This window comes from Tachysurus fulvidraco, chromosome 5 (assembly GCF_022655615.1).
Source record: "Tachysurus fulvidraco isolate hzauxx_2018 chromosome 5, HZAU_PFXX_2.0, whole genome shotgun sequence".
NCBI classification, from domain to species: domain Eukaryota; kingdom Metazoa; phylum Chordata; class Actinopteri; order Siluriformes; family Bagridae; genus Tachysurus; species Tachysurus fulvidraco.
The window spans coordinates 14,386,648-14,413,884 of record NC_062522.1 but is presented as its reverse complement, the minus strand read 5'-3'; the positions used below and the strand labels follow the sequence as shown (position 1 = coordinate 14,413,884).

At 38.7% G+C, this 27,237-nt stretch overlaps 2 protein-coding genes across 2 annotated transcripts; one reads left to right on the top strand and one right to left on the bottom strand.

Annotated features, from left to right (window-relative positions):
- The first annotated feature begins 200 nt into the window (after nt 1-200).
- gadd45ab (growth arrest and DNA-damage-inducible, alpha, b) lies at nt 201-2,693 on the top strand. Its single transcript, XM_027146895.2, has 4 exons — nt 201-381; nt 797-898; nt 1,002-1,218; nt 1,947-2,693. Exons 1-4 carry the CDS (start codon nt 332-334, stop codon nt 2,058-2,060), a joined length of 483 nt encoding a protein of 160 aa, XP_027002696.1. The 5' UTR covers nt 201-331; the 3' UTR covers nt 2,061-2,693.
- A 3,598-nt stretch (nt 2,694-6,291) lies between these two features.
- gng12b (guanine nucleotide binding protein (G protein), gamma 12b) lies at nt 6,292-10,318 on the bottom strand. Its single transcript, XM_047814390.1, has 2 exons — nt 10,195-10,318; nt 6,292-9,870 (listed from the first exon to the last, which is right to left on the bottom strand). The coding sequence occupies exons 1-2, from the start codon at nt 10,285-10,287 to the stop codon at nt 9,745-9,747; spliced, it is 219 nt and encodes a 72-aa protein (XP_047670346.1). The 5' UTR covers nt 10,288-10,318; the 3' UTR covers nt 6,292-9,744.
- Between the last annotated feature and the right edge of the window lie 16,919 nt (nt 10,319-27,237).

Sequence of the window (27,237 nt, the reverse complement as noted above, 5' to 3'; positions counted from 1 at the left end):
TGGCCAATAAGGGATGTGTATGCAAAGTAAGTGCTATGACACGCCCCGTCTAGCTCTAGATCGCTAACAGCTCGGTCTAGATGGGCCAATAGGAGTCTGTATGCAAATTAGAAGCTGGAAGACTCACAGTTTCTAACCTAAGTTCATCCCCACGCTGCTTCTGGCCAATAGTAGTCCGTATGCAAATGAGCAGGGATATGAGAGACTACAGTCGCTGGTGCCGTTTCATACACTGCATATTCTGGTCAAGCTCATCTCTGTTCTTTCCTGAGCACTTTAGGATTTACTGTCAGTGAGGTCTGCAGAGTTTGTTCACGGATTATTTTACCTCATGTGCAATATGACCTACGAAGAATTTTGTGGCGATAACGGCACGGAAAGGTAGGTTTGCATTCCATTCTTATATATATATAATGTTGATATTCATATGTGTGTGTGTATGTGTATAAGGGGGGGGGGGGGAGCGATCTGCATTGGCATGAATTTTTCAAAAAACAAATTTTGATTCGATTCCCCACACTGTGGTTCTTTAGTGTTTACTCTCCAAAAAGCTCCATTATATTACAGTGTATGATTTAAGGTGCACGCGCGCAGACTTTTTTGCATGTATGTTTATCCTTAACACTGACATTTAATATTTTTCAAACATTAATACTGAACTTTTTCATCTGCTGACAAACTTAGACACGACAACGCACGTTAATTAATTAGGTTTGGCTGAAATGATTTTGAATGTTTTATCAAGTTCCAGTGAGTTAAAATGAGGTAACAGGTGTGTTGTTGCACCTTTGTACAGAATGGACTCTGTGGTGAAGGCACTGGAGGAGGTGCTGACTGCTGCTTTACCTCAGGGCTGCATCACAGTCGGAGTTTACGAGGCTGCAAAGTCACTCAACATGTAAGTTGAGAGTCTGTAATGTTCACATCTGCTGTCCCACCTGAATGCTTATCTGAATGCATCTGTAAGTGATTAATATGTTTATGCCATTCTGCTCCTCCAGAGATCCAGACAACGTGGTCTTGTGTCTTCTAGCTACAGATGAGGAGGATGTCCAGGACGTTGCCCTTCAGATCCACTTTACGCTGATCCAGGCCTTCTGCTGCGAAAATGACATCAACATTTTGCGAGTGAGCAACATGAGACGGCTGGCGGAGATCCTGGATGGTGTTAAGCCAGTGGGAGGAGAGCCAGTAGACCTGCACTGCGTCTTAGTCACCGTACGTGTCATTTGCTTTCTCACTGACTGAAGGGAGGTTAAAGATGTCAGCCATTTCAATCCAAAGAGCAGCCCCAAGCCATTTCACTCCTACACGTTTGGTTTTTTGGGCTTGTTTACACTTCTTCCTCCAACACCGGGTGCAGATTAGCATGCATGTCATGTTGGTTACTCAGGATTGACCTCGGCTGCTTTCTTTGCAAACCCATGGCACTATGAATCTTTTGCACCAAATACCGCCTGGCTGAGAGTTGTAGGTTTCAGCCACTGCCTTTGAAGGCGGCTTGTTAAAAGCTGCCTCATTCGTTTGAGTGCGTGTGATGTGGCATTCCAGTCAGTCTGAGGCTGCAGCAAATTGGCAGCCCTACAGAGGCATATGACTCGGGTTTCTGAGCTTTTTACAGCTGTTTTGGGCTGGCATCACAGCACTTCCTGCAAGGCTGTTTGTGCAAACAGCGTTTCCTGGAAAGAAATGTTCTGTAAAGTGACCACTGATTTGCAAATTAGAAAGGATTCTGAGAAAACAGCTTCTTTTTAAGATAGCAAGCAGCACTTAAAATCACTTGCTGCCAAACCTGCTGTGTGGTCCAAGAGTCATTTATCTCTCTGGTGTTTGCTATTGAGCAGCCAGGCATGCATGCAAAAATTTATTATTTATTTTCTTAAGAATGTGTCTCTCTGTGTCTTATATAAAACCCTTTGATTAATTTGCATTTGTATTCTTTGCAGAAACCACAGTCATCTGCATGCAAAGATCCAGCCTTGAGCAAACTAAATCGTTTCTGTAGAGACAGTCGCTGTTTGGATCAGTGGGTGCCCATCATCAATCTGCCTGAGCGATGAGAGTGAGCAGACAGTTCACACCGCCAATCAAACAAGCTAGTGCACCATATTTGCATATACCTGCCTCAGCGGAACCCCTGGTCTGTCTTTACATTGCCCAAGGAGGATGACAGGAGGGGGGGATAGACAAACTGCAAGGAACAAGGAAATCTAATCCACCAGCAATGCTTATCAGAAGCATGGGGATTTTCTTTCAGGCCAGAGAGCAAGACATGAACAGGAAGCATGACTCAGCAGGATGTTAGCAGTGTTGACACGGAAGAACAGCTCCTTCTTTTCTGGAATAATGACTGTACTGGAAATCTAAGGACCAGAATAAATCAGAGTGACTGCAGCAAGCACAACTCAGATTGATGGATTAATAAACACCTTTTCAAAGCAGAATGTTCTGGAAACATGGAGGGAACTTTTAACTTATTATGTTTAATTATTACATTTAATTATTCTAATTATTTAAATGGGGGAAATAGTGTTTTTGGTTTTGCAAAACAGACACGTTTTGCAAAGCATAATGTGTATTGTTAGCGTTCTCTTCGTTTGTCTGTTTATTGTGTTAATTTAAAGACTTGTATTTATGTTGCATTGTACAGTTTTGTAAAACTGTTAAAAATGAAATAAAATGAGAGAACAACATTTATTATGACTTATGGCTTGTATTTTGGACAGCCTTTTGTAGATCTAATACATGGTTTGCCATTGCCTCATGATGTCAAAGGTCAGGGTAACATTCATGTTGGAGTGACCTCGGTCACCCTGTGCATGAGCTGACATTAGCTTTTGAAGTAATGATGACCCTGCACATAATGTAACATACATATACCAAGCTTTACAACGTGTCTGCAGTGATAATAGAAGGTGCGTGCTGATGACTGGTTATATGCTCTAATGCAATATTGAACAAGCAAATGATCAGTGTAGACACTTCAATTTAGGAGAGGGTTGTGCAAGATTTTATGGCCTAACCTTTTTTGGAGGTTGACATTTCCAAATTCTTTTTTTCCCCCAAGTGAGTATGAAATAAATCTTTTAAAAACAACAGAGAGCAGGACGGTCATGCTGGACTGAGGACTGTTTACACATAGTAAATGTATTACTGTTTAAAGCTAATTTGTTACACACAAGATCAACTTTGAAGATGACCGTCACTTGGAGAAGCTTGAAAGCAAACAAGTCACAGAGTGTTGTAAAATGCAGGCTCATTACCAAGTACAATTTCAGTTTGTTGAATCAACTGGAATGTGCATTGCTTGGATTTCATATTTTAAGTACAGCCAAGCTGCACAACCTTTTCAAGTCTACTGTGTTCTTGTTAGGACCAGTTAACCTCGACATAATAAACTAAATGTTCCCAATTCCTTTGTGTACACCAACAGGTTTTGCCATGTTGCCAGCATCTCATACAAAAATGCACCAACAGCAAAATGTTTTGCACTCTAAGCACATAATAATGGTATGGGCGGTAATCTCACAGTGCATCATTCACCCTCCTTTGTTTTGGCAACAGTAAAACAAGGACACTGAGCCTAGAGAAAACAGCCCACACCCTTGCTTTCCAAAAAAACCAAAAATAGACGTACTAATGCACACTGACAGCGGGAGAACTCTGTTCCGGTGTGTACAGCAGCTGCGCTGTGGCTGACTACTGGGCCTCTGGGGTCTGCAGCCTTTACACACAACACAAGATAACAAGGGTCCACACAGATCCCAAAATAGCAGCAGATTAGTGAGCGACAGTTTGTCATGCATACCTAGCAGCAGGACATTGCTAATAAGGGGCTGTGTTTTAGGGACAAAGGAAATCTGAAAGAAATGCCAATGGCATGAGTCAAAGCCAATCGAGACTGGATATAGCTAAAAATAGTCCTGAAAGCAGGCTAAGCTTTTTCTGCTGAAGCAGAGAGAAATGTGGTTGGCATGGATAACTGCCATTAGCTGCTGGAGCATGAAGGCCACCTGTAAATCAGTGAGAGGAGTCTGGTAAGAAGTCAAATGGTCAATTCAACTGAATTGGCAAACAAGAAATGGAGAAATAGTTTTAACTGGAACTAAGAGTTTTGAAACTGATAAATTCACAAATGTATCAGACGTGCGTGCATGCATGCATGCATGCAAACATACACTGAACCCCCCTCATTTAAGTGGTGAGAGAGAGAGACCTCCTGGAAGTGTTTTAAGGCATGGGAACAGAAAACATCTCACATTATCTCTGCACTGGTAGATTCCAGAGCTGATGTTCAGTTATTCTCATTTTGCAGAAGGAAAGAATGCAGACGCAAGCAAACAGATGGGGAGAGACAGAGAGTGGCTGCTTTGTGGGCCGTGAAGTTCTTTAGAAGCTCCACATCAGCTATTCCCATGACTCAAGGAACACAAACTATGAAGGGGTCTAAAGGCATAGATTCAGGTCAAACTCAATCAGCATGAGGGTCAGAAATGTCCAAAAAGCAGTTATATAATTGTAAATCCACTGACTTGTTTATCCAGTTCATAAAACATTGGAATGTGACTCCTAGTTCAGTACTGTTGAGTATGGTTTTACTTGTCTCAGGTCAGTAACAATAGACAAAAAGCTAAAATGCAGCACCACCGACTAGCCCATCTTTAAGGACTGACAAAAGCCTTCCTCTGTCACTCTGTCTGGACTGAAAAATAGGTCAGATATTGAATGTATTCCACATCCTGGATTTATTACCGAGCTTGTACTCCAAGCAAAAATTCAATCAGGAAAGGCAACTAGACCATAAATCTATGTTCATCACTCACTGTGGACAAACAAATAGAGACTGACCCAATTCTGGTAGGGATGAAAGGGTGAACATTACAGAACACTGATCTGACCTAAACACATTAACAAGTATGTTAGTGGAAAGGTTTTCCTGAAACTTGATCTGTCCTATCTTATCACCTGAGTGTTTTTTTTACCAACAATGAATACAGAACAATACACCACTGCCTTATATAACCCTGGCGTATATCATGCTTAACATTTACAGTGCTGTCAACTATTCAACTCTTAAAAAGGAAGTTGATGAACATTATTTCTACGAGCTTTTGAGTGTAATGTGCTGTGCTGTGCAGAGGCAAACTGCCTTAATTGCTGTAGGATGCCCAAAATAAGAAAAATAAAAAAACAGTAACAAATGGCACATTACAGACAAGATAGGATTATTAAATCTTGGGCAGCATTCTACACAACAAATCACTCCCCATTCTGTTGCACAACCATTATAGCAATCCTTGATCACCTTACCTGCAAACAAATGCAAAAAAAAAAGAAAGAAAAAAAAAAAAAAGCAGCATCAAAATGCATCCATATTATAGATACAATATAAGAATTTTAATAGCCTCAGTGCTAAGCAGAAGGCTGTCTTGCATTAGGTGATTTCAATCTCTAGCTCAATAGCCAGCACATTGAGTCTTATTGTGACCTATTAGTCACAAACATTAAAACACAAACATTAGCAGGTCATTTTTTGTCATTAACTTTATACACCACCAATGCAAAGATCTAACTAACCACACACTAGAAGGACCTAACTGACCACACACTATAATTTAGAGAATTTATTTTAGATTATGTGACTCTACATTCATTGGCTTGTGTCCAATTCTTTGCAAAGTTCCAACTGTTTCAGACAAGTGAAACATCTTGTTATAGCTTAAGGGTGTTTTTGAACTCCCTTTGAATTTCGTATATATCCTGATTTGTGCAGGTCACCAACCATCTGTCTTCTTTGCGTTAAAAGTTCTTTGGTTTTTCCCATAGTAATAGATGACAGGGATTTTATATTTGTACAACTGATATTTACACCCCAGGGAAAACGGACATGCTTAAAAGTCAACAAAAGTGTTCCTGAAAACTGAGAGCAAATGAAAAATAGTATTTCTTATAATGAATTGTTTGGATCCATTTAAACTAATCATTAGGAGTATCAATAATCATTATTTATATCAATAATAATAATGATATATTGTGTCTTACAACAAAAGAAAATATTTGATCCTAGCTTGAATGGAAAAAATTTAATTATTGTGTGCAAGTTTTATTGTAAAATCAGTATTGCTTATTTTTATAAAGAGTGCCAATAATTCTGGAGGACACTGGGAACTGACTGGTGGAGTTGTGACAGAACCCTCCTCTTAGGAACACCTCCTAAATATTTGAATAATGAGCAACATGTGTGCAAAAAACAAGACAGACAAAAAATAAGGTCAATAAACCAAGAAGGAATTGTTGTGAATAAAATTATATTTAATTTTAACTGGAAAAGGACATTTGTAACATCAGAATTTGCAATCAAGCTCTGGTGTGTTTTTCACAGGTCAAAGTTTGAGAAGAAAGATCCACACAAAATAGTAAGAATGAGTGCACTTCATATTCAAACAATCTTTTTCATTGAAAGGCAAAAAGCTTGAGCGAGTCATCACAAGGGTCCATACAAAATCACCTTCAGGGATGAACATATTATTTTTATACATTATAATTACTAGCAGAGTACCCTAACAAAAATAATTCAATACTCTTTAGAGGGGAACACCGTAAATAACGTAAATTCAGTTGGATACACTTGGCATGCTGTCATTGGAATCCAATGTGTTTGTAACTGAAGTCCAGTTTCAACAAGTTTGTTATTAATTTTTCAAGTTTTAAATAAATGATGAATGATTGTATTTGGCAACCTTATTAGTGAGTTTTGGTTAAGTGTCCTAGCACTGTTATTAGGCATGGTTAATTGTTGACAGCTGCTGTTCCATTTATTGCTGGCTGTGTCAGCATTTGTGCCAAACTTTTTTTTTTTTTTTTCCAATTGGTATATGTCAAAGGCTTTACTCCGTTTGTCCTGAGGATTGGTGATACACAGTGTGTAGGACTGCAGGCTGCTAGTTCACAGTTGAGGAACCCTTGAGTGTGTTAGAAAATAGCTAGAGTGAAAGCAAGAAAATGTGGTTAAGGCCTTCACTTTTTTTCTGCCAGCCATATGAAGAGCATACACTTTTTTTATGTTAAAAAAAGCACTCATATACACACATTATAAACTGCATGGCATTATGAATCATTTTCACCCGAACCTGCAGTTGTAAACATGGAATGTTCAGATTCACAATAACAGTCTCTGGAGTAATTCGTAGTCTATGGTTTGCTTGGCATAGATAAATAGAGAAGCACTGGCAGTGACTCTAGACACATTACTGTTGTTGGCTAGACTGAACATGGCAGGATGGCACAAACAATTTACAGAGTTTATCATTCAAAAGAAAATACTAGCATTAGAAATCAAAACAATCAAAAGCATTTTACAAGTAAATAAGGCATATAATCATTAAAGGGTTACAATATATTACTGTACCATGATCTGCAATCATATATATTGCTGCTATATCTAAGATAAATAAGCAAGACAACAACAACGGTCTAAGATTTCCTAAGGCATAGGTAAGAACTGTGTAGGGGAATTCAGGTCATGCTTCTTACTTCTCAAACATGCTTTTGCCAGGGTCATAAAAGATAACCTAAGTAGGCCTAAAAGAGCACTGAACAGTAATGATGTTTTTTGTCATTCTTGCAGCATGGCACTCAGGTTTTCTGTATGCAAAAGACAAGAGAGCTTTCTCTATGGTGAAAAGAAAGCATGGATGGTTTAGTGCTCTGACAGAGGAGGCGAACTTTCACTGACCTGTGTGAAACCCTCCATTGTTCACATGTACTCTTGAGGACAAATTACGTCAGAATGACGCCACAGGTTCCTCCACAATGAGCAACAGGACTCTAAAGGCTACTGGTCATCTGGTTTATTTTCACTGCCTAGCAATATTAAGACAAGTCAACTGGACTCTTGTTAAACCTTTGAGAATGTGTAGAGCTACTTTATTTAGGGCTTTATTCCCAAAGCTGTTTTTTTTTTCAACTTGCTAATTATTAAAACCAGTCCAGCATGGCAGAATATATAATTCAGTATTGTTCTAAATTTGTAATTTGTAAGGCTAGTCTGTGTAGAAACAGCTTTTTACTAACAATAAATGTTTGGTCACTTGAACCTGACTACAAATATATCATTTTGAATAGGAATAAAATACGAATGCTAGTGGACACAAACATTTGTTCAAGTAAAAACACAATTTAAACAATTTCCTCTTACCCCAAGACATCACCTGGGACGTCTATAGCCAAACAGCCTCATTCATAAATCATTTTATAGAACTGTGTTTAAAGGTTTTCAAAGGGATCCAAACTAACATAAAAATCCCACCATTGGTGACATATTTGGTATCGGTAAAACATTTACATGTTCATGAATGGCAATCACCAGTAAAGTAAAAGGTGTGTTTGCAGCACAGCTGATTTTCATTTAGAGTTGTCGCCAAACTTATAAAATTGCAGAAACCATGACCATGATTTGATCTGAGATTGAGATTCTGTTTAGTTTTAAATAGAATGCATGTAAATTTAGAGACGCTCAGGCGCCTTCAATGATACAAACACTTTTCTGAACTTACTTATGTATGAGTTTATTTCTTTGTCTCCCGCCTTGATAAATGAAGCCCAGTATCACATACTCATACCATACAGTAAAAAGTTACCAACCTCAAATGCACTTGCTTATGTGTTTTAAATCTTGTATTACAGAGGTAACCAAGGGCTGAGTAAAGGCCTGTCACATAGCTATTATCCCTAGTAGCACTCTGGAAAGTGGACAATTCACACAAGCATATGATTCATAGAGGTATGGCCCAGCATCTGAAAGCACTAATATAGACATACAATATTCTGCCACATTATAAAATGGTTTATAGTTTAACTTAGGCAAATTATGTCTTCTGTGGTGGGATTTATAATAAATCAGGTATACACACTACATTATGCTAAAGAAAATCTTTTTTTCATCAACTATCACTTTAATGATAAGTCCAGTTGCCTTGATTTATTACTATGTGGAACAGTGTGAGTTTGGCAGTCAAGGTTCTACACTAGTAACTGGATGGTTTTTATGCTAGAAATACATCTTAAATGCAAGCACAGTGCGTAAAAATGCCACTTGGCAAATGTATAAAGGTTGAGGGGGGAAAAAACCCCAAAAGTAATAGACATTTAGAGCACTGTTTCAGGTCTCTAGACTCCTCTCACTTTCTTTGAGAGGTAAAAGGTTAAATCTTTAGCCCCAGTGAACATTGTTATGACACAAAGTCAGAGCGCTACTTCTGTGCTTTGCTTATCAAAAACAGAGACATTAAGTGGGCGTGATGATCAAAGAAAATGAAATTGGCCTTGATGAGTAGAGCTCTTTGTTTGGGTACTTCCCATCTGAAAAATTTTTTCTGTTTCTTTATTTGCAAAATGGCCTGGTCTAGACCACATCAGATAGCATGATCACAGCAAACAGGTTCTCAGTTCTGGCAATCAATAGAGGGGTTTTAAAAAAATCCTATCACAAGCTTTGTCAATGCACCATAAATCATGTTTACTTAGAGGTTTTTGGTCTGAAATTCTTGAATAGAACATAAGTAGAAGAAGTGAATATGTTTCAAGTGTAGACTTCTGTTCTAGCCTGGAGGGCAGGAGAATAAAAGAAGAGTGAGAATGAGGAGGCTAGCTGACTTTAAGGCGACTAGTGTATGAATGCTTTAAGGTAAAATATTCTTTCTATAAAAAAGGAGGCATCAAAGAGCACATGATTAGAGCTATCCACTACAATATAGTGCAGGGCTTCTTATCCTTAAAAGGGTTTTCTGAGGCCGGGATGCCCATGAGTAGAGGGTCGTACTTGGCATGCTCGCTGCAGTAATGCATGAGGTCTGCAGAGGCTTTAGAAACCTAAGAGAGAGAAAATGCAAGTGGAATAAACATGATACCATCAAATGTATAAACTACACAAATTATAAGAAATTATCACAATTAGGTATTTGTTACAAACTAGATTGCTGGGTTTTTTTTTGTTGTTATATGCTTAGATTTGTGCACGTTTTTCAAACATTTTCTCAATGAAGTTAAAATTTAAAAGTGAAAGTCATTGCAAAGCAATGGTTTGTGTTTCTTTGTGTTACTTTCAGTATGACCTGCATGCATTTCCTTTAACAGTGTGCTTCATTTCTTAGTATGTGCTATCTGTACAATACACATTAAGATCCAGACCTTTACCTTTATTCTCTCAATGTTTGCCTCTATCCGTAGCTGCTGTACAATTCTTCTCGCCTGTGCTATGTTATTCGAGGTCTGCATCTTAGATGACATTTTTTTTGATGGTGATCTTCACAGACCTGCAAATACAAATACATTCACTGTACAAATCTGATGCATGTATTTCAAAACACTTAGTTAAAATCATGCTGACTGCTACAGTGCATAAAACAGGAAATATATAATTAGTTCTATTCCCCGATAAACACAAATTGTAGCATGCTCTTTACAGAGGCTGGGCCTCCTGCGTCCACAGAGTGTGGTCGAGGGTGGGGTGAAGGTGTAATTACTGTATGCAATGCTGTGACATACCCTGTCACAGCATTGGTTTAACGAGAGTCTATCTGCACTGTGTGTGCCTGTGAGAGAGAAAGAGAAAGCAAAGAGAAAGCAGAGAGAGAGAGAGAGAGAGAGAGAGAGAGAGAGAGAGAGAGAGAGAGAGAGAGAGAGAGAGAGAGATATGGAGAGAGACAGAGAAATCTGGAGCAAGCTGGGTGAGGCTTTCTTGAAAACTTCTGTCACTTATAAACCTGACAACTCACCCTAAACACAGGATTCACGCATGTGCAATGAAATTGATAACAGTGCTTCAGCTGCAACACAAAAACTAATAAACCGTCAGCTTCCTGAACTGTCAGATGCTACCAACACAATCAAAATTTATATGTAACTCCGTACATTTTCCCAAATGTGGACATGCGCCAGACAAATAAACTATGGGGTAACAGTAAACCTTGGCTCAGCATATATTAAAACTTTTATTTTTAAATAAAAGCTAGGTTAGCTAGCTGTTACTACCTAACTCCTGCTCTATTTGCATCAGTACAAGCACATAATAGAGATAATGCATATGTCCACACATGACCTTTTGCATTTATGCTGCAAAAAAAAAAAAAAAAAAACGTGTTAAGAATTTCAAGAGCACATGCAGCTCAATGCACATGAATGTTTCTCTTTAAATGGCATAAATTCATTTTATGGACAATTTTATCATCACAACGAACAACAGAAATAGATCTAATATGAAATTAATCCAGAAATTGTGATTGATCCTATATGACGGGTGTTGGAATTTAACGATTGGTGCTAAATAGTCACACTTCATGTAGGCTTTATCAAACAATGTAGCTATGAAAGCAGTGATATGGAGTGTGAGAGCTAGAAAGTGTAAAGGGTCATACTATACTTATCTGCTGAACAGAAACCAGTACTATCCTCAGTATTATGCTGCACTAGCACCAGATGTTCAGACAAGCCACAGAGAGCACAACACACTGTTTATCCCACTTCCTGAGAAAACCAGGCAGTCTTATCAGACATTTAGAGGAAGAGCACACAAAGCGCACTGATCTGTCTGTCTCTGTCTCCAGGCTTGTATCTCTGCAAAGCGGAACGCCCTGAAACAAACTGAATGCTCAGAGAGCAGGAGGGTAGAGATAAAGCTGAATAGAGGAGCCCATAAATCGTCCTGTCTGATCAATCTGGCTCGGTACCAACCATCAAGACAGGTTTAGAAGCTCCAAAAAAAATCTACATGCAAAACCACACAATGTGACATGTTCTGAGTGTGCTGTGGGTTTAGGCATAAATAACCAACTTACACTGTGAAATCTATAGCTAATGTTCTAATGTGATGAAAATGAGAAAAACAAATAGTAGTGGGACAAACTAAGCTTCCTGCAAAGGTTAAACAGAATGACAGTTACACTGAACGTACACAGCAGAAATTTAAACAGAAGATCTTGGCATAGAGGGCTTCATTTCCTGCAACCGTTCTTCTTCAGCATTTACTCCGGAGGTAGAAAATGACATGCAATGAAAGATTATGACAGCCATTAACTCTGATTAACTGGAGTGAAGGCAATGCCAGCAGTGCACAGCATCTGTGCAAATTTCTTACAAAAAAACAAGGTTTTGTATTATCCTGCCAAATATGAACAGCGTTGAACAAACCAAGTACGATAAAGCCACTGATGGTGCAACAGTCAGTGTGTTGGTAATCTTTTTAGTTGCCATATACTGTGTGCTATGAAAAGAAGGAACTGGGCAAATTTGACAATTAATAATAATGCATTTACTTTAGTTGGAAGAGAGGTGGACTATAGAGATCAATAATGAATGCAATGTTAATACAATAACAATGATAAAGTCAAAAACATGTTCATACATAATACAAAGTAAGTTAAAACTAAGGTGGAAGCTGATATAAGCACAGATGTAAGCACTTGAAGGTTCTGGCTCATGAACACAGCGGCACATCTTTGCCAGATACAAGAATATAAACTCACAATCATCAAGTTTGTAAAACCATTACAGAACACCTACACAAATTTATCCAATTACAAGTACAATTGCCAATTACTCAAGAGAGTGAAAATGCAACTGTTTGAAACCATTTTCTTTCAGGAACTTGCAAGAGCCAACGTTCAGTTTTGTGGTGATTTTTACTGTTTTAAGCAATCGTCTGTTTTTCAGATGCTGGTGTGAAAACTACATCAACTGATGTTCATGCTAACATAGAATGACAGCCTCACATCTTACATAGCAACGGCAGACAGAAAGGAAACCCACTCACACACTCAATCACCCCTACAGACCGCTCCTTGAGATCAATCCTTCTCCACTTCCTCTTTCTGCGGCCAATTGGATGCTCACATGTGACAACATGAGTAACTAGCAGAGCTCAGATAGCCACATCCGTTTCATTAACCCACTCACTCTCCCCTCTCACTTACTCCCCCCTCTCCCTCCCAACAGGAAGCTGCTTCCCTTTCTTCTCCCAGCCTGGACAGTATTAAATGATTAAAAGTTGTGTAAAAAATACAGAGGGGAAACAGGATAAAGGGGGAGTTAGTAAGAGCAGGAAGCTTACCACACATCAGAGCTAAGATTTGAGCACTACCAGTTAGCTGAACAAATAAAGCACTCAAGGGATATTAATCTTTCATAAATGCAGTGCTTCATCCATTTGAATTAAACCATGGTGTGTTTTCCCCATTGATGCTTTTCATTTAGGCAGGTAAAAACACACGTGAGTGAGAGTGCAAATGTACATGCAAGTATGACACCAACCACTTCCTCCAGGCATGCCATGGTGTGAGTAAACTATAAAGCTATATATAACATCTGCATTTTTCCTAAAGGGTTTATTTTATATTACAAGAGGAAAGAGAACCAGAATCAACATTTACATATAGGAAAGTAAAGAAATTTGCTTACACAGTTAATACATTTCCTGTTTCTCAACAAAGAACCTTGTGCTACTCTAGAACTTTTTTCCTTAAAGGTCTAAGCGCATATATTTTATATACACTATATAAAAATAAGATCAAATAAGAAGCAGTTTTGGATTAAGGATCAAGCAAAAGTCAGCAGACTTTGTAGTCCCCATGTACAGCCACACCCTGAGCTCTTTGCACTCATGTGTATCCTAGCACTTTGGACAGCCTGTCTGGCAGGGAGGGCATGGTCCAGTGAAGTCGCATAAGCTCCTTTAGTGGAAGAGACACCCAGCTTGGTTCACTACAGTGGGTGTGTAAACATTATTAAAAATTCCACACAAACGGCCACAATTATGATGTAGAAAATGTGCTGTATACTCAATACCATGGTTTATTGGCCCTCATTATAGCTTCTCATTTTTACACAGTATTATAATAAATGCTATACAACACTGCTACAGAAACAGCTTGGATGCTGTTTAAAACCTGTCTTCTAAAATGTGGAAATTCAGCTAAAAAATCTTTTAAGGTGGTGCAGCTGACTTGCTCTTTTCGCTCGTGCCCTCGAAAGCAAGACAGCATCTACATCTTTGTTTATATTCACAGTATTTCTTTAATGGCATTATCCAGAGACAAAATAAGTGACATAAGTGACAAAAGTACTCTTAAAATAAACATAATAATGAAATAAATAAACATAATTAAAATTTTCCTACACACGGTATACCAAAATTCTGTCACATACCTAATTAAGCACTTTAGAAAGCATGGAATCACACTCCTCAGGATGAAATGAACTATGTTGCGTGCTTCTTTTCATGATTGCCTGTGACACATTTGTGAACTGGAATGCCGAAGAGCTCTGATAAACAATTACAGTCTTTCATCTCTTTATGCAGGTAGTTCTTTGAAGGTGTTCATATTGCAAAAGAAGGATACACAGCAAAACAGGCAGCGTTTTCTAAGAAATGAGTCAGGTTAAAGAATTCTCTCTAGAGAATAAAACAAGCCGGAGAAAGAGAGAGACACACATGACCGCCTAAGGGCAAACGCAGGGCTGGGCTGAGCAGAAATCCACATGTAAAGGCAAACCAACATCATTAGTCCACCCTAACAGGCTTGAGTGCCCTACATCTGCCCCTTTTTTCTGACTCTGCACGATTGGCCCTGAAGTTCCATTCCAGGAATAACATCTGTATGCAGGATAAGCCAAACCGGGACCACCATGCATGTAGATGCACCTGGAGAAGACCTTCAGCTGCAAACCCTTAAAAAGCCACTCAATGCTGTAGTAGATAGTAAGCACTGCTGCTCCGTCTGTTCATAATTCAACACTATTGTGCAACCTTGTTTGCACAGACATACAGGAAGCCTGGAAACCACACTACACCATTCATGATGACAGTGTGTGCATTCATAAGCAGTGCCAGGAAGCAACGGGTTTAATAAGGCACAGAGCGCTATGTATATAGCTAGCTTTTCACAACTTGGTCGTGTAAGGGTTGGACATATAGAAATCAGTGTGTTGTGTCTCACCTGAGCATCACACAGCAGATCAGTCAACTCAGTGCACAAATATGTGAACCGACAAAATACATATGCAAACATAGATATAACAATAATATGTCAAAGGTACAAACAACAGCTTAAAATCAACCCAATTGTCATTTAACTGCTGTGTTGTTAGCATTTATGTGATCTATTTTCATTTTATAGCAATACAAATTTTACTCTAATTTACTAAAATATGCACTCTAACCTCTCACTCATTTTCTACCGCTTATCCGAACTACCTCGGGTCACAGGGAGCCTGTGCCTCATCTCAGGCATCATCGGGCATCAAGGCAGGATAAACCCTGGATGTGCCAACCCATCGCACACACACACACACACACTCTCATTCACTCATGCAATCACACACTACGGACAATTTTCCGGAGATGCCAATCAACCTACCATGCATGTCTTTGGACCGGGGAGGAAACCGGAGTATCCGGAGAAAAACCCTGAGGCACGGGGAGAACATGCAAACTCCGCACACACACAAGGCGAATCGAACCCTGACCCTGGCAGTGTGAGACGAACGTGCTAACCGATAAGCCACCATGCCCCCATGTACTCTAACCTCTCCAATATATTTTTCATTTCTTCACAGGCCCACGGTCTCCAGTTTGATCCTAAGTTTGGGTTCTATGAGGTGTTTCACACATTTTCCTTGTGTTTGCATGGGTTTCCTTACACTGCCCAAAAGCATGCAGGTAGACCTGCTTCTCAAAATGGTTTCTAGGTGTGAATGAGTGTGTAAAAGTGTGTGTGCACGGTGCCCTCTGACGAACTGGCATCACTAGCCGGGGTGAATCCTCTGGTGTTGAAAAAGGGTCATCTTGACAAACAGAAAATGAAGCTAAATAATAGGACAAGAAACTGACATTCAGGAAGTGGTTGCACCTTTATTTATTTTTTATGGTATATTGGCCGATATGCCCTCGTCCTTTGCCTTCTAAGAACCGATTTATTATCTCTGATTCACACTGTCAAATTGCTCAGCAGGAGTCTGACAAGCTCAAGGCTGGGTACTAAAACTGCACGTTGTGCTATCAACACAATGGCACTGTTCAGCATGCACGGTGCAAAGGGAGGACAATGGGAACTGTGCTATCAGCAAGGTGACACACTCCAGCATGTTAGGCAAGAGATAGAACGGCATGAGACAGTAAAACCAGTGACGAACAAGAACGGAGTGAGCTAAGTGCCCCGTATGAGTGTTAATCACACACAGCCTGATGTTATCAGACAGACAGAGTGTACAGAGTTGAGGCCACCGAGGCGGGAGGGAGGAGACAAGATGGCCTCTATCACCAAGTAACAAGAGAAAAAGAGGGGGAAGGGGGATAATGATGACAAGGGAGAGAAAAAAGTGAAAACAGTATTACTGTGACTGAGATACTGCTGTTACTGCCAAGATGACAATCGCTTTAATTGCTTGATTTATTTGACTTACTTTTGCTGTAAGATTATCACCACACAATAAAATATTAATTTATTAGACATAGATGGTCTGTTTCCATTTGGAAAAAAGTGACCTATAGCAAATGATATAGCTAATAACAATGGGATAAAGTAGTTTCTAAAGAAAGTGATAATAATCTAAAAAAATATTTTGGCACATGGCTGATAGTCTCAACAATTCAAAGCCACCTCAGCACTGTAATGTTCCACCTCTTAAAAAAAATTTAGATTTAACAAGCACTAAGCTGCAGATGAGTATTTTACTAGATATTCTGTATATCTATTGTGTGCAATATTACTGGGAAACCTGAACCAGCTGACTGATTATCAAGGGCACAACGAGTTGAAGTAGGCATTTGGAAGCCTGGTAAACTTCAAACTCATAAGGCAATGGTTCCTAGACATGGCATTGAGAATTGCTGCCCTAGTTAGTATATTCAAACACATAATATTGCTATTGTGAAGGCTTTAAATATATGGTTACACCCCTTGCATCTCCTTCAGAAGGTGGTTGCTGTTTAGGTAGCATTTTTTGGCCAGAGTTTGTGTTCATGCAGTTAAGTTACATTTCCACTGCAGAATGCAGTATAATAATCTCTGTGTTCTTATTTTTACACAGACGGTTTGTAAAATTCCTGCAATTACGCATGTACACCCAATGCATTTAACATAGTTACCCTTTACTGAACTTTATTGATTGACAAAGACAGGAAAAAACTGATAGAGACAGACAGAAGGCACTTCTCAATATCTCCTGCAAATCTTAAACTGCCAAATGCTAACATCATTACTAATTCATAAGCTTTGAACACATCATATGCTGGTTAGATAATCACTTGAGATAATAATGAAAAGAAAAGCAGCAGATCAGGTGCATCAGGCTGCTTTATTTACTGAGTCACAGCCTTATTGTCTTTCGCTCCCTCTTTCTCTCATGCCACCTGGGTAGTGGGAGGCTGAGACAGCATGGGAGACAGAGCAGACATAAACGCATGGCTTCATGTGTTACTATCTGGGAGGAAAGAAAAGAGAAGGTCACATACAGGGTTATAAACCCCTCTTTCCACCTGCACTATGTCCTTGCTTGTGTGCAGAAACACCCCACTTCCCCAACCATTAAACATCCCCGACACCCCCAAACCTGTGTCCTCGTTGCCCCCTTTATTACTGATTAGCATGAGCAAGTGTTGTCGACCGAGTCTGTTTGATCTCCTCAGGGTTGACAAAAAAATCCAGACATGTCTATGAAGGTCTTTAGTTGTGCAGGTCATTTCGAGGTGAATGGTTTTGTGTGGACAACAGCAATCACTACTGATCTGAAGCAAAAATCTGCAAAAACTAGTCACTTTCTCTATCAGCACTTACCCACCACCACACACCCACCACCACCCGAAATACACAAAACACACACACCCTTCTTAGCCAGGTGATTGAGATCAGAGAGATTAAGTCTACGTTTGAAGTGCACTTGCTTTTCGTGCTGCCACAGCACATCTGCACAGCAGCAGACGAGACCAAGAATAGAGAGGGCAGTGAAATGGTAGCAAATGATTGGAGGGTAATTTTGGGGGGGGCAGGGGACAGGGGTGTTTGCTCTCAAGAAAAAACATAGCAGGACAGGAAGCCAAGCAACATGAGAGCCAGAAGGGCCCGTCTGTCTGTGGCCCGGGGACGAAACGGCCAGATGAGACATCAATGAGACAACACGCCATCTGTTTCTATTAATACCTTCTGTCTGGCATATATAAAAAGAGGAGAGAGAGAGAGAGAGAGAGAGAGAGAGAGAGAGAGAGAGAGAGAGAGAGAGAGAGAGAGAGAAAGGTAGATTAGTATGAGAGCAGCAAAGACAGGCATGCAAAGTCTACTTGCTTTGAAGTTGGTGGGTGATAGAAAATATCTTGCAAGCAAAGCTGCTGATGGCCATTATGTGCTGCTATAACAATTTGGGGTCAACTACACACAACAACACGTCCAAGTTTAGGATTTTCAGTTTCGGTTACAACATATATCTGAATACTTACCTGCAGGAATAACAGGTACGGCTTGGCAATAAGACCAATAAGGAAATAACATATCTCTATAAACTTTGACATACATTTCACATAGCCTGTTGTGTAAGGTTAAAATGTCTCCAAACATCATGATATGGCATATAGGAAAAAGTATAGGAAAAATCAGGAATATGATAACTTTGCAAAAATTTGTTTCAGTCACTCAGCCTTTTCTGCAGGGCACACATTAGGTCCACACGTGACTATCTCTAAAGACAGTTCTAAAAAAAAAAACAACCCTCTCTGCTCTCTTTAATCCAGACTGACATCCCCTCTGCTGACACACCAAAGAGAGCCGTTCTTAAATCAACCCTCTCCCTGAAAGCCGCCAAGTCTTTGTTCACTTTCCTGCCTTGTTAGTTATAGCTGCATCTTTGTAAAGATGAAAAAGATGAAAGCACTGAGTCACACGGCGGCAGTTAAGAGCCGTGTGTCTTCATTGTGAACGCACTGCTCGAAGCCTTTGTGCTGAGCAGGTATGGGACAAAGCATGCACAAAGGTAGTCTTTGTTCAGCTGTTGTCGAGGTGCTTTATCAGAACACGAAGGCAGATAGGGGCTCTGTGTGCCGTGGGGTTGATGAACCTCCTAACTGTAGCTACATGCTGAGACGCATATTTCACCCAGGTGGAGAACAAGATCTCTGTGTTTCACAGCAAATAGTTTGACATTTAGTCACACTTAGTGCCTTTCAAGTTTCATATTAATAACCATTTATGTGCAAGGCAACCATTGCTGCACTTCTGGCATACTAAATCTTGGAATTTATTCTAATATAGCCCAGATTTGCATAACCATGTTCAACATAGCAAAATGCCACTAGGTGCTTAATTCAAGGTGGGTTTGTTGGCTGATTTAGCTAAGCTATAACCAAATCAGGCAAAAACAACAGAAAAACAGCATGTCACTTAACAAAGAGTTTTCATTAAAAATGAATTGCTGTTTGGTGGCTGTTGTGTGATACTGAAGAGTTATCTAGTGGGTCGGAATTGACAAATGCCAAATGTTTTATGCCTTGTTGGATCAACATTTTCATTTCAACATTTTCCATTGCAAAAGATTTTGCTTAAGGCAAAATTGCTTTACTTTATACTTTATGCAACAGAACAAAAATGACACAGGAGTATATGATAATATTGTTATTGTGACACGTTTGGTCTTGGTGTGCCTTTCTTTAGGGGTCATCTGAACTTTTAGTACTCTTTGGCCCAGTCACAGACAATAACACCTAAAAGTCTCACACTGTAACAAGTAGCTGATAAGCACAGACATAAACCTAATTTCCTCACTGGCTGAGTGAACAGGCCGAGAGGAGACTTTATGGTACTGACTGCTACTCTATTCGATGGAACAAAAAATGGGTCACTATATGAGGTTTGACCTTAGCTACAAATCTTCAATTAGATACAATCTGAACCTCTGCTTTAATCGTCACCATCTTCATGCTTGTCATTGCCATTGAAGAAAGAGGCTCATTGGGGTAGTGCTAAACAGAATCCGTTGAGCTAAACAACGTAAATGAAAGAGTCTCTCAGCAAGTGCTCTATGGTTCTCATAAACCACATGACTTACAGGCACCAAAAGTATCTGCACACATTCATATAGCTGGTTTATTCCAACAGTGTTTATACTGATTGTGAAAGAGCATTTACCTGAAGTCACAATAAAGGTATCTACTCCCACTAAACAATTAGCTGCTACCTGTTCTGCAACATAATACATGCTATGAAGCCAGCAAGCCAGAATACATGACAGTGAACATGAGGGAAAAATTCTTGTCATCATCAGTGCCACACAGCGACTGGATGGTTTTTGATAATATCCTTTGATCTTGATATGCCTTTCTGCAGATGTTACCTGTACTTTGTAATTTTTGGCCTAATCATAGCCAATAGCAACCAATAGTCACACATTGTAACAAGTAGCTGACTGACAATGACATAAATCTGTGTGAGCTAACCAAGAGGAGACTTTGCATTAGTGACTGACTTCACTGGCAAAAAAAATGCTTGTGCTGGAGACAATATGTTGCATTGGGTCAATGAGGAGTGAATTACCTTCAAGTGTTTTTGACTAAATATCACATATTATTGATCCACAGCAAGGTGCTAATATGTTCCCTTCATAAATTAAGTAATTTATTATTATTTCAATGTTATTATGCATTTCTTGAAGCACAGTTGACCCAAGTAGCGATGCAACATGGGACCATTTGCTTATTTTTTGGGAAAGAAAAAATTCAAGACATTACAAACAGAATAAAATAACCGTGGGAGTAAGGTCAAAGAGAAGACAGTCCCAGGCACATCTCTTGTTGAGGTTATGAATTCATATGGAGCAACTAGTGTTCTCTGACACTTGAAAAACAGAAAACTGGATTAATGTTTCACATTTTCTGGACTGTGAGAAGTGAACAGAAATGATTCAGTGCTGCTGTCAGCCTTGGGAGCAGGTCATCTAGATTCCAATTACTCAGTTCAACTGACGAAGTTTACCTCTGCAAGCTGTAGCTTGCTTGCTGGAACTCATTTACAGATGTTTGGGAATATAGGAAGTGTTTTGCAAGTTTATATCAGAATTGCTTGTTTCAGTTGTAACTGGCCGTGACTGTTTCAGCTATGTTTGTGAAATATTACCTGATGGTTAATTCAGGTTGAGCTGTTAGTATCTGGTATGGATAAAGCATTTTTCTTTGAAGATAATGGTCACCTGAATGCAGGTGCGGACTGGACATCAGGAAGTTTGAGAATTTTCCAGGTGGGCCGCTCGATTTTCCTCTGTATGGTCTGCTGTTTTTTTTTTTTATTATTGTACTCTTCTCTCTCACATGCTTTTTAACAAATGGCACATGCACATGTTGAGCAGAGGCCCTCCTTGTCCATTAAGTTCCGATTATTAAATTCATGCGTTTGCAGACATGTGTGGACGATGAGGGAGGGAAAAAAAAAAAGTAAAATAAAATAATTAAATAAATATTCCAAGTCTGTTGTTGGCGAATGTGATGATGTGTTATGAAGCATTCTCGATGATAGATGAAAAAGAATGATAAGCATCATATACTTAAGAAATTAGTCGTAATGTAATGGGTCTTTGATACCGCAGTTAACAAGCAAGCTTATTATTAGCTCGCAGGGGTATACCTTATCTCAATAGTTGCATATGTTTTTTTTTATTGCAGACAGCAAAGTGTTTAATAGCATCCCAAAAGATTTGGTGGGTGCTCCTGAATGTTTGCAATACTGCAAGATTACTTGCAGAATCTTTACTGCAAGTTTGTATTTGTTTACATTTCTTCATATCACATATCACCAAGCTGTTTTCTCAACTGTACAACAGATGAATAATATTTTATAATTTATTTTATAATAGCTCATAGTCACTTGCAAAGTGCCTCATTGCATGCACAGTCTTAGTGTCAGTGAAACTGTCAGTTTGCATATCTTGTCATGTAACCTTTACAAGATAACACCACAGAGTAAGCAGAAAAGTAGGATTTATGTACATTTTGATAATGTTTCCTGATAATACCTCATGTTACTTCTGGTACTTGCAATTTTATCATATCATCATTTATGACCTTTTAGCAAGCCACATGTTAAATATGACAATATGCACAGGATTGCAACAGAACTGTGAAAAAATGATAAATTCCCTGTCTTTCAATGGCCAATAATGGCATCTGATTTCTCCTCTTCAAATAATTCATATTAAATTTGGACAATGATTAAAATATTTTGTGAAACATTTGTATATACTTTATTACAACAAAGATTTTTGGCAGATCCAGAATATTTTGACTGGGTTTGCGAAGGTGGAACACAGAACTAGTGTGTTGTGGCTGTAGCCAAATCACACTTAATGCCAGATAATTTCATTGTGCAAATACTATATACATTGCAAGTCTGGTTATAATTGTTTTGAACCAACTGTCATGTTTATAATGTGCAGTATTTCTTCAGGTCTTTATAATAGTTAAAGTATTGGAGTCTTCTATTTCTGTTTAAATTTTGCTAACTTACTTTTTATCTGTTCTGATCATACTCTATTATGAGAGGATTAGCTATATACATAGTTCGTATGTATATTCTTTAAGCTTAGGGGAATATTACTAGCCTGCTATATGTTACAATATACTATGTTACTAAACAACCTTTATCCAAAATGACTTAGAATTAAATGAATATATAACTGAGTACAATTGGGCATGATCAAGGGTCCAGGTGGGGAAGGTTTGTGGTGCTGGGATTTAAACTATTAATCATATTAATAGCCATTAATCATATGGGATCGACATATTGGAACTTTCACTTAATAATTTGTCCACCAATGTACAGCTTAATGAAGAAAATAGGATATTAGAAGTATTATGAAACGACAAGGCCATTACAGCCAAGAGAAACCTTTAACAGTAAAGTTGCACAGTGGCAGAAAGGGAAGGGCCAGACAGAAACTGACTGAGGTGGTCAGTTGCCAATTTGTTGCAGCAGCACATTCCAAATAAAAAAGAAATATATACAGACCATTATTATTTAGAGGAACATACACATGCACACACACCCATTTACGATTATGAGGCATTCCTGCTTCTAAAAAAAGGCAGAGGTAGTCAGTGTGCTTGTGTTACTCAGTAAGTAACCGGAAACTCGTGCAGACCGGGTTTGACCTTTCAAGAAAAAATCAGAAAAGGAGGAAGAGACAGAAGCGTTATACCTCTCTTTCCACAACTCACACAGTTCCTGATCTCTGGGCTAGGATATTCTTATTACTCCATGAATGAATGCGTTTAGGTCGCGCCACTGTGTCCGCGTCTAGACAAGCAGGCTAGACTGAGCTCATTTCAGAGGAATCTGGCAGACCCACTGTAGCAATAGAGCGTGCCTTTCTCCCCACACCCTACAAATGAAACTCAAATGCAGCACTTATTTCTGACAAGGTGGGTTTTTTAATCTTACCTTGAAAAACTCACAGTCTTCCACTTCTGTAAAGTTTCTCAGGTGGTCAGATATAAAAACCATGAAAACCTTTCTTGTGTATCTCTTTGCAAATACGAAAATCTCTCTGCAAACACTCGCAATGGAAAAGTAAATGAAGGATTTTTCCATTAGAGGGAAGTGTGTGTATGCATGCATGAAAGACAACGTAACCACAAGTACGCTGGCAATTCAGCGTGGCAGAGATAATCTGCGTAATCAGGCTCTGGGTGTTCACTGAGAGAAAGCATAACGCAAGCACTTGCAAGGACACAGGAGTAGAGTAGTCACCTTTCCCCTAATCCTCATTCTGTATCTCTCTCCAAACAGTTAACAAAATCTGCATGTAGATATTAACTAGACTTTTCTAGGTGGACAGGAAAAAGGAAAGCAATGCTTTGAGAAAGAAGCATGATCATTATTTTGCATTTGACTGAAAAAACTGCAGTTTGTGGGGGATTACTTTGGCTTTGGTTCCTTGTTAATGTCTGCATTTATTTACATTTTGGAAGGACAAAATTGAAAAAAGAAAACATTAGTATGAGCACCAGCCAAGCATCAAACCTATCTCTACTGAAATTGACTCTGTACACACACACACCACACACACCACACACACATCAATCAGATTTTGCAAAATGTAGTCTATATGAACCTGTTGCACTGCTACATGAAAGCAGCATGTTCACTTGCTGGGGTTTGTAGTTTGCTTCTCTTCATCAGAGACAGCGGTGTGCATGTGTAATCAACAGATGCTTCCCAAATTACATACTTCTGCACTATTCTATGCCATTTTGTAGTATAATTAGTGGGAATAGTGGGTTTACACAGAAAACTGTAACAAGAAGAACTGCTCTTCAAGTACATGGATGTTGCATTTATTCACCCCAAAAAATTTATCATTGTAGAGGGGAGGAGCTTCCAGGCACTGACGTTGGGTGAGATTTAAAAAAAAAAAAATGTAATTTTTAAATTAGCCTAATTTGTGTGATATCAACATTTTAAATTCAATGTATTATGTGTGTTTTGTATAATTTTCCAAACACTGGAAAACTTACACTGCAGGTTGGTAAAAAAAAGTGGTGCTCTATTAGAAACCCTGAAAAAGACATACTCTAGATGGTAAAATACATAGTGCATAGTGTAAGTGCATAGTGTGTGATTTGGGACGCAGCTAATGAATAAATGTATAAGCCGAGGAATAAAATCACTGATTTAGTGATTTTTTTTTACAGGAATGTACTGCAGAGGCAAAGATACATTTTTACACAAGTAATAAAATAGCTACATGATACAGAGACGGTTGAATCGATCTGAAACACAATCTTCATATAGTGGCCATATTGTAACCACTGATACTGATCCCAATGTGCTTATTAGGCCTCACCCAGTTTTGTGCTCTTGCTATATTCTGACATTAATCGTCCAGTTCAGATGAGTGACAATAGAGGAGGCACACTTCTAAGAACTGTGTCAGTAATTTACCAGATAAGACTTATCTTCCTTGCTTGCGGTTCCTGCAAATGTTCCTGGAAATTTCATTTTATTTAAATCAGTTCAAGTAACTGAAAAAACATCTCAGCAAAATAACACAGTGTAACTGCATCATATTTAAAATTTCAGCATTCTTGTGACTGATTAAGAGCAAGAGGTCAAAGAGATAAAGAGAAAACAGATTAGTTTTGGTAGCTGGCACGTGGGGAAATGCCTATTTCAGCAGATAAACTTTCTATCTATGGGGTTCTTAAATGCAGACATGTAAATGTTGCAGACTTCTCATGAACGTCACAGCCACACACACTCTGAATTCAGACAAGATTTGACTTGGAAATGAGGGTTATGTGAAAATGCATCCTGGGGAATCCTCACACCTTACAAAGCATCTCTGCATTCACACAAATCCAGAAATAAAGAAGACAAGAGGGAGAAATAGAAAATAGGAGGTGATGCACAGCGACAAACATGCAGGATGAAAGTGATGACAGTCCACAGGTGATCCAGTCTTCCAGTCTTTGATATGTTTGGTTAATGTCTACATACAGTACTGCAAAACAGTGTTTCTGCTCTTCTGATGGTTATGTGTATGGTAATGGTAATGAATATATGACAGCAAGTGACAAACATGTTTGTGGAATATTTAGTTATGAATGATTGTTCAGAGCTTCATAATTATTTTGGCTTGTGCTGTTTTAATCACTTCAGAATAATCAACAGAACAAAAGTTATTCAAACAATGATTCACAGTTCTTTAGCAAACACTGATTAAGACAAATATACTTTGCAATGCTGCTCTTTGCCTCTCTCATATCACAGCTTTAATGTCTTTATAATATGCAAATAAGCTTTTTAACAAATCATAAAAACTCCTGATGTTCATGTGGCTGTTTAAACGACTCATGGCATTCACATAGATAAAGAACTATAAATACTTTTGGCCAAAATACTGTAGGCTTCAATCAAATCAGATTTCAGCATAATCACAAAATAGTATTCTGACCATATTGTACAACATTAATATACGCACCTCTTTGCTGGTAAACTTTCCAACCTGCCCTGTTTTTAACTCTGCTGGCTAATCAAAGTCTACATTTTATGCTAGTCATAATGGTTACCTGCCAGATAAAAAAAAAATCTAAAATCAGACTCTTGCCGATGGTGATTCCATGATGGTGGATTAAGTTTCAGGCCCCACATATGGCAGTGGAACTGCTGTCAATTCTCTCAGTGGCTTAAAGAAATTAATTTGGACTTTTTGTTCTTTTCATTGAGGAAAAGGTGAATGGTCTATATTGTTCAGAATGACAGAGAAAGTTTAGACACTGAAATACTTAGGTGTCACAATGAACAATAATAAACACACATGTACTGAAACCTTCCAAATCCAAATAATTTAGATCATGTCACCTTATATGTCCGTATATCCATGTAAGGGAAGGATACACTCACTGTTTAATAATTTACCTGTACACCTGCAGATTTTTGCAGTAATTCAATTAGCTCATCATATGGCAGCAGCACAATGTACAACATCATTTCACAGTTCATCACTGTGACCTTAACTGTGGCATGGTTGTTAGTACCAGTTGGGCTTGGTCTGAGAATTTCAGACACTGCTGATCTTCTGGGATTGTCACACACAATAGTCTCTAGAGTTTACACAGAATTGTGCAGAAAGCAATAACACTGAGTGAGTGACCGTCCTGTGAAGAGAAACGCCTTGTGGATAATGAAAAAGAGATCAAAGGAAAATGGATAAATTTGTTTAAGCTACCTGACTGGACAACTTTATGAATGTGCAAGTGTTCATAATAAAGTAAATAGCGAATCTAGATATGCCAAGAATTTAGCATATTGTTTTATAGACTGGGTTCAAAAATCTTCACCTATAATTTCATTATATTGACAACAATCTTATTGAATATTATGCGTCATACACTACACGTCATAAAAGCTTAAACAGGGACACTAATGGCAGTAGAGTCACTAGTTATAATATTTATCTGTATTTTACTGTTAAACAAATGAATTATATAGAATTACTTTGCTAATTGGTCTGCAGACTAAAGACTGCTTATCTTTTAGCATTGTGGCTGCAATGCGAATCTATAGATGCAAACCTCAGACCACAAAGGGGTAAATTGGGTAAACTGTTGGTTTCTTCGTGCTCTGTGCTTGAATTGGGTTTTGCCTTGCTAGTAAGAAGCTTTCGATAAAACAATTGCCAAATTCAGATGTTAATGCTTCCCTAGAGAGA

Excerpts from the sequence above, each read along its gene's own strand:
- gadd45ab (XM_027146895.2), top strand. The coding sequence starts at position 332 with ATGTGCAATATGACCTACGAAGAATTTTGTGGCGATAACGGCACGGAA. Across the intron at positions 899-1,001 it reads GCTGCAAAGTCACTCAACAT|AGATCCAGACAACGTGGTCT; the intron begins GTAAGTTGAGAG and ends CTGCTCCTCCAG. Across the intron at positions 1,219-1,946 it reads TGCACTGCGTCTTAGTCACC|AAACCACAGTCATCTGCATG; the intron begins GTACGTGTCATT and ends TATTCTTTGCAG.
- gng12b (XM_047814390.1), bottom strand. The coding sequence starts at position 10,287 with ATGTCATCTAAGATGCAGACCTCGAATAACATAGCACAGGCGAGAAGA. Across the intron at positions 9,871-10,194 it reads CAAACATTGAGAGAATAAAG|GTTTCTAAAGCCTCTGCAGA; the intron begins GTAAAGGTCTGG and ends TCTCTCTCTTAG.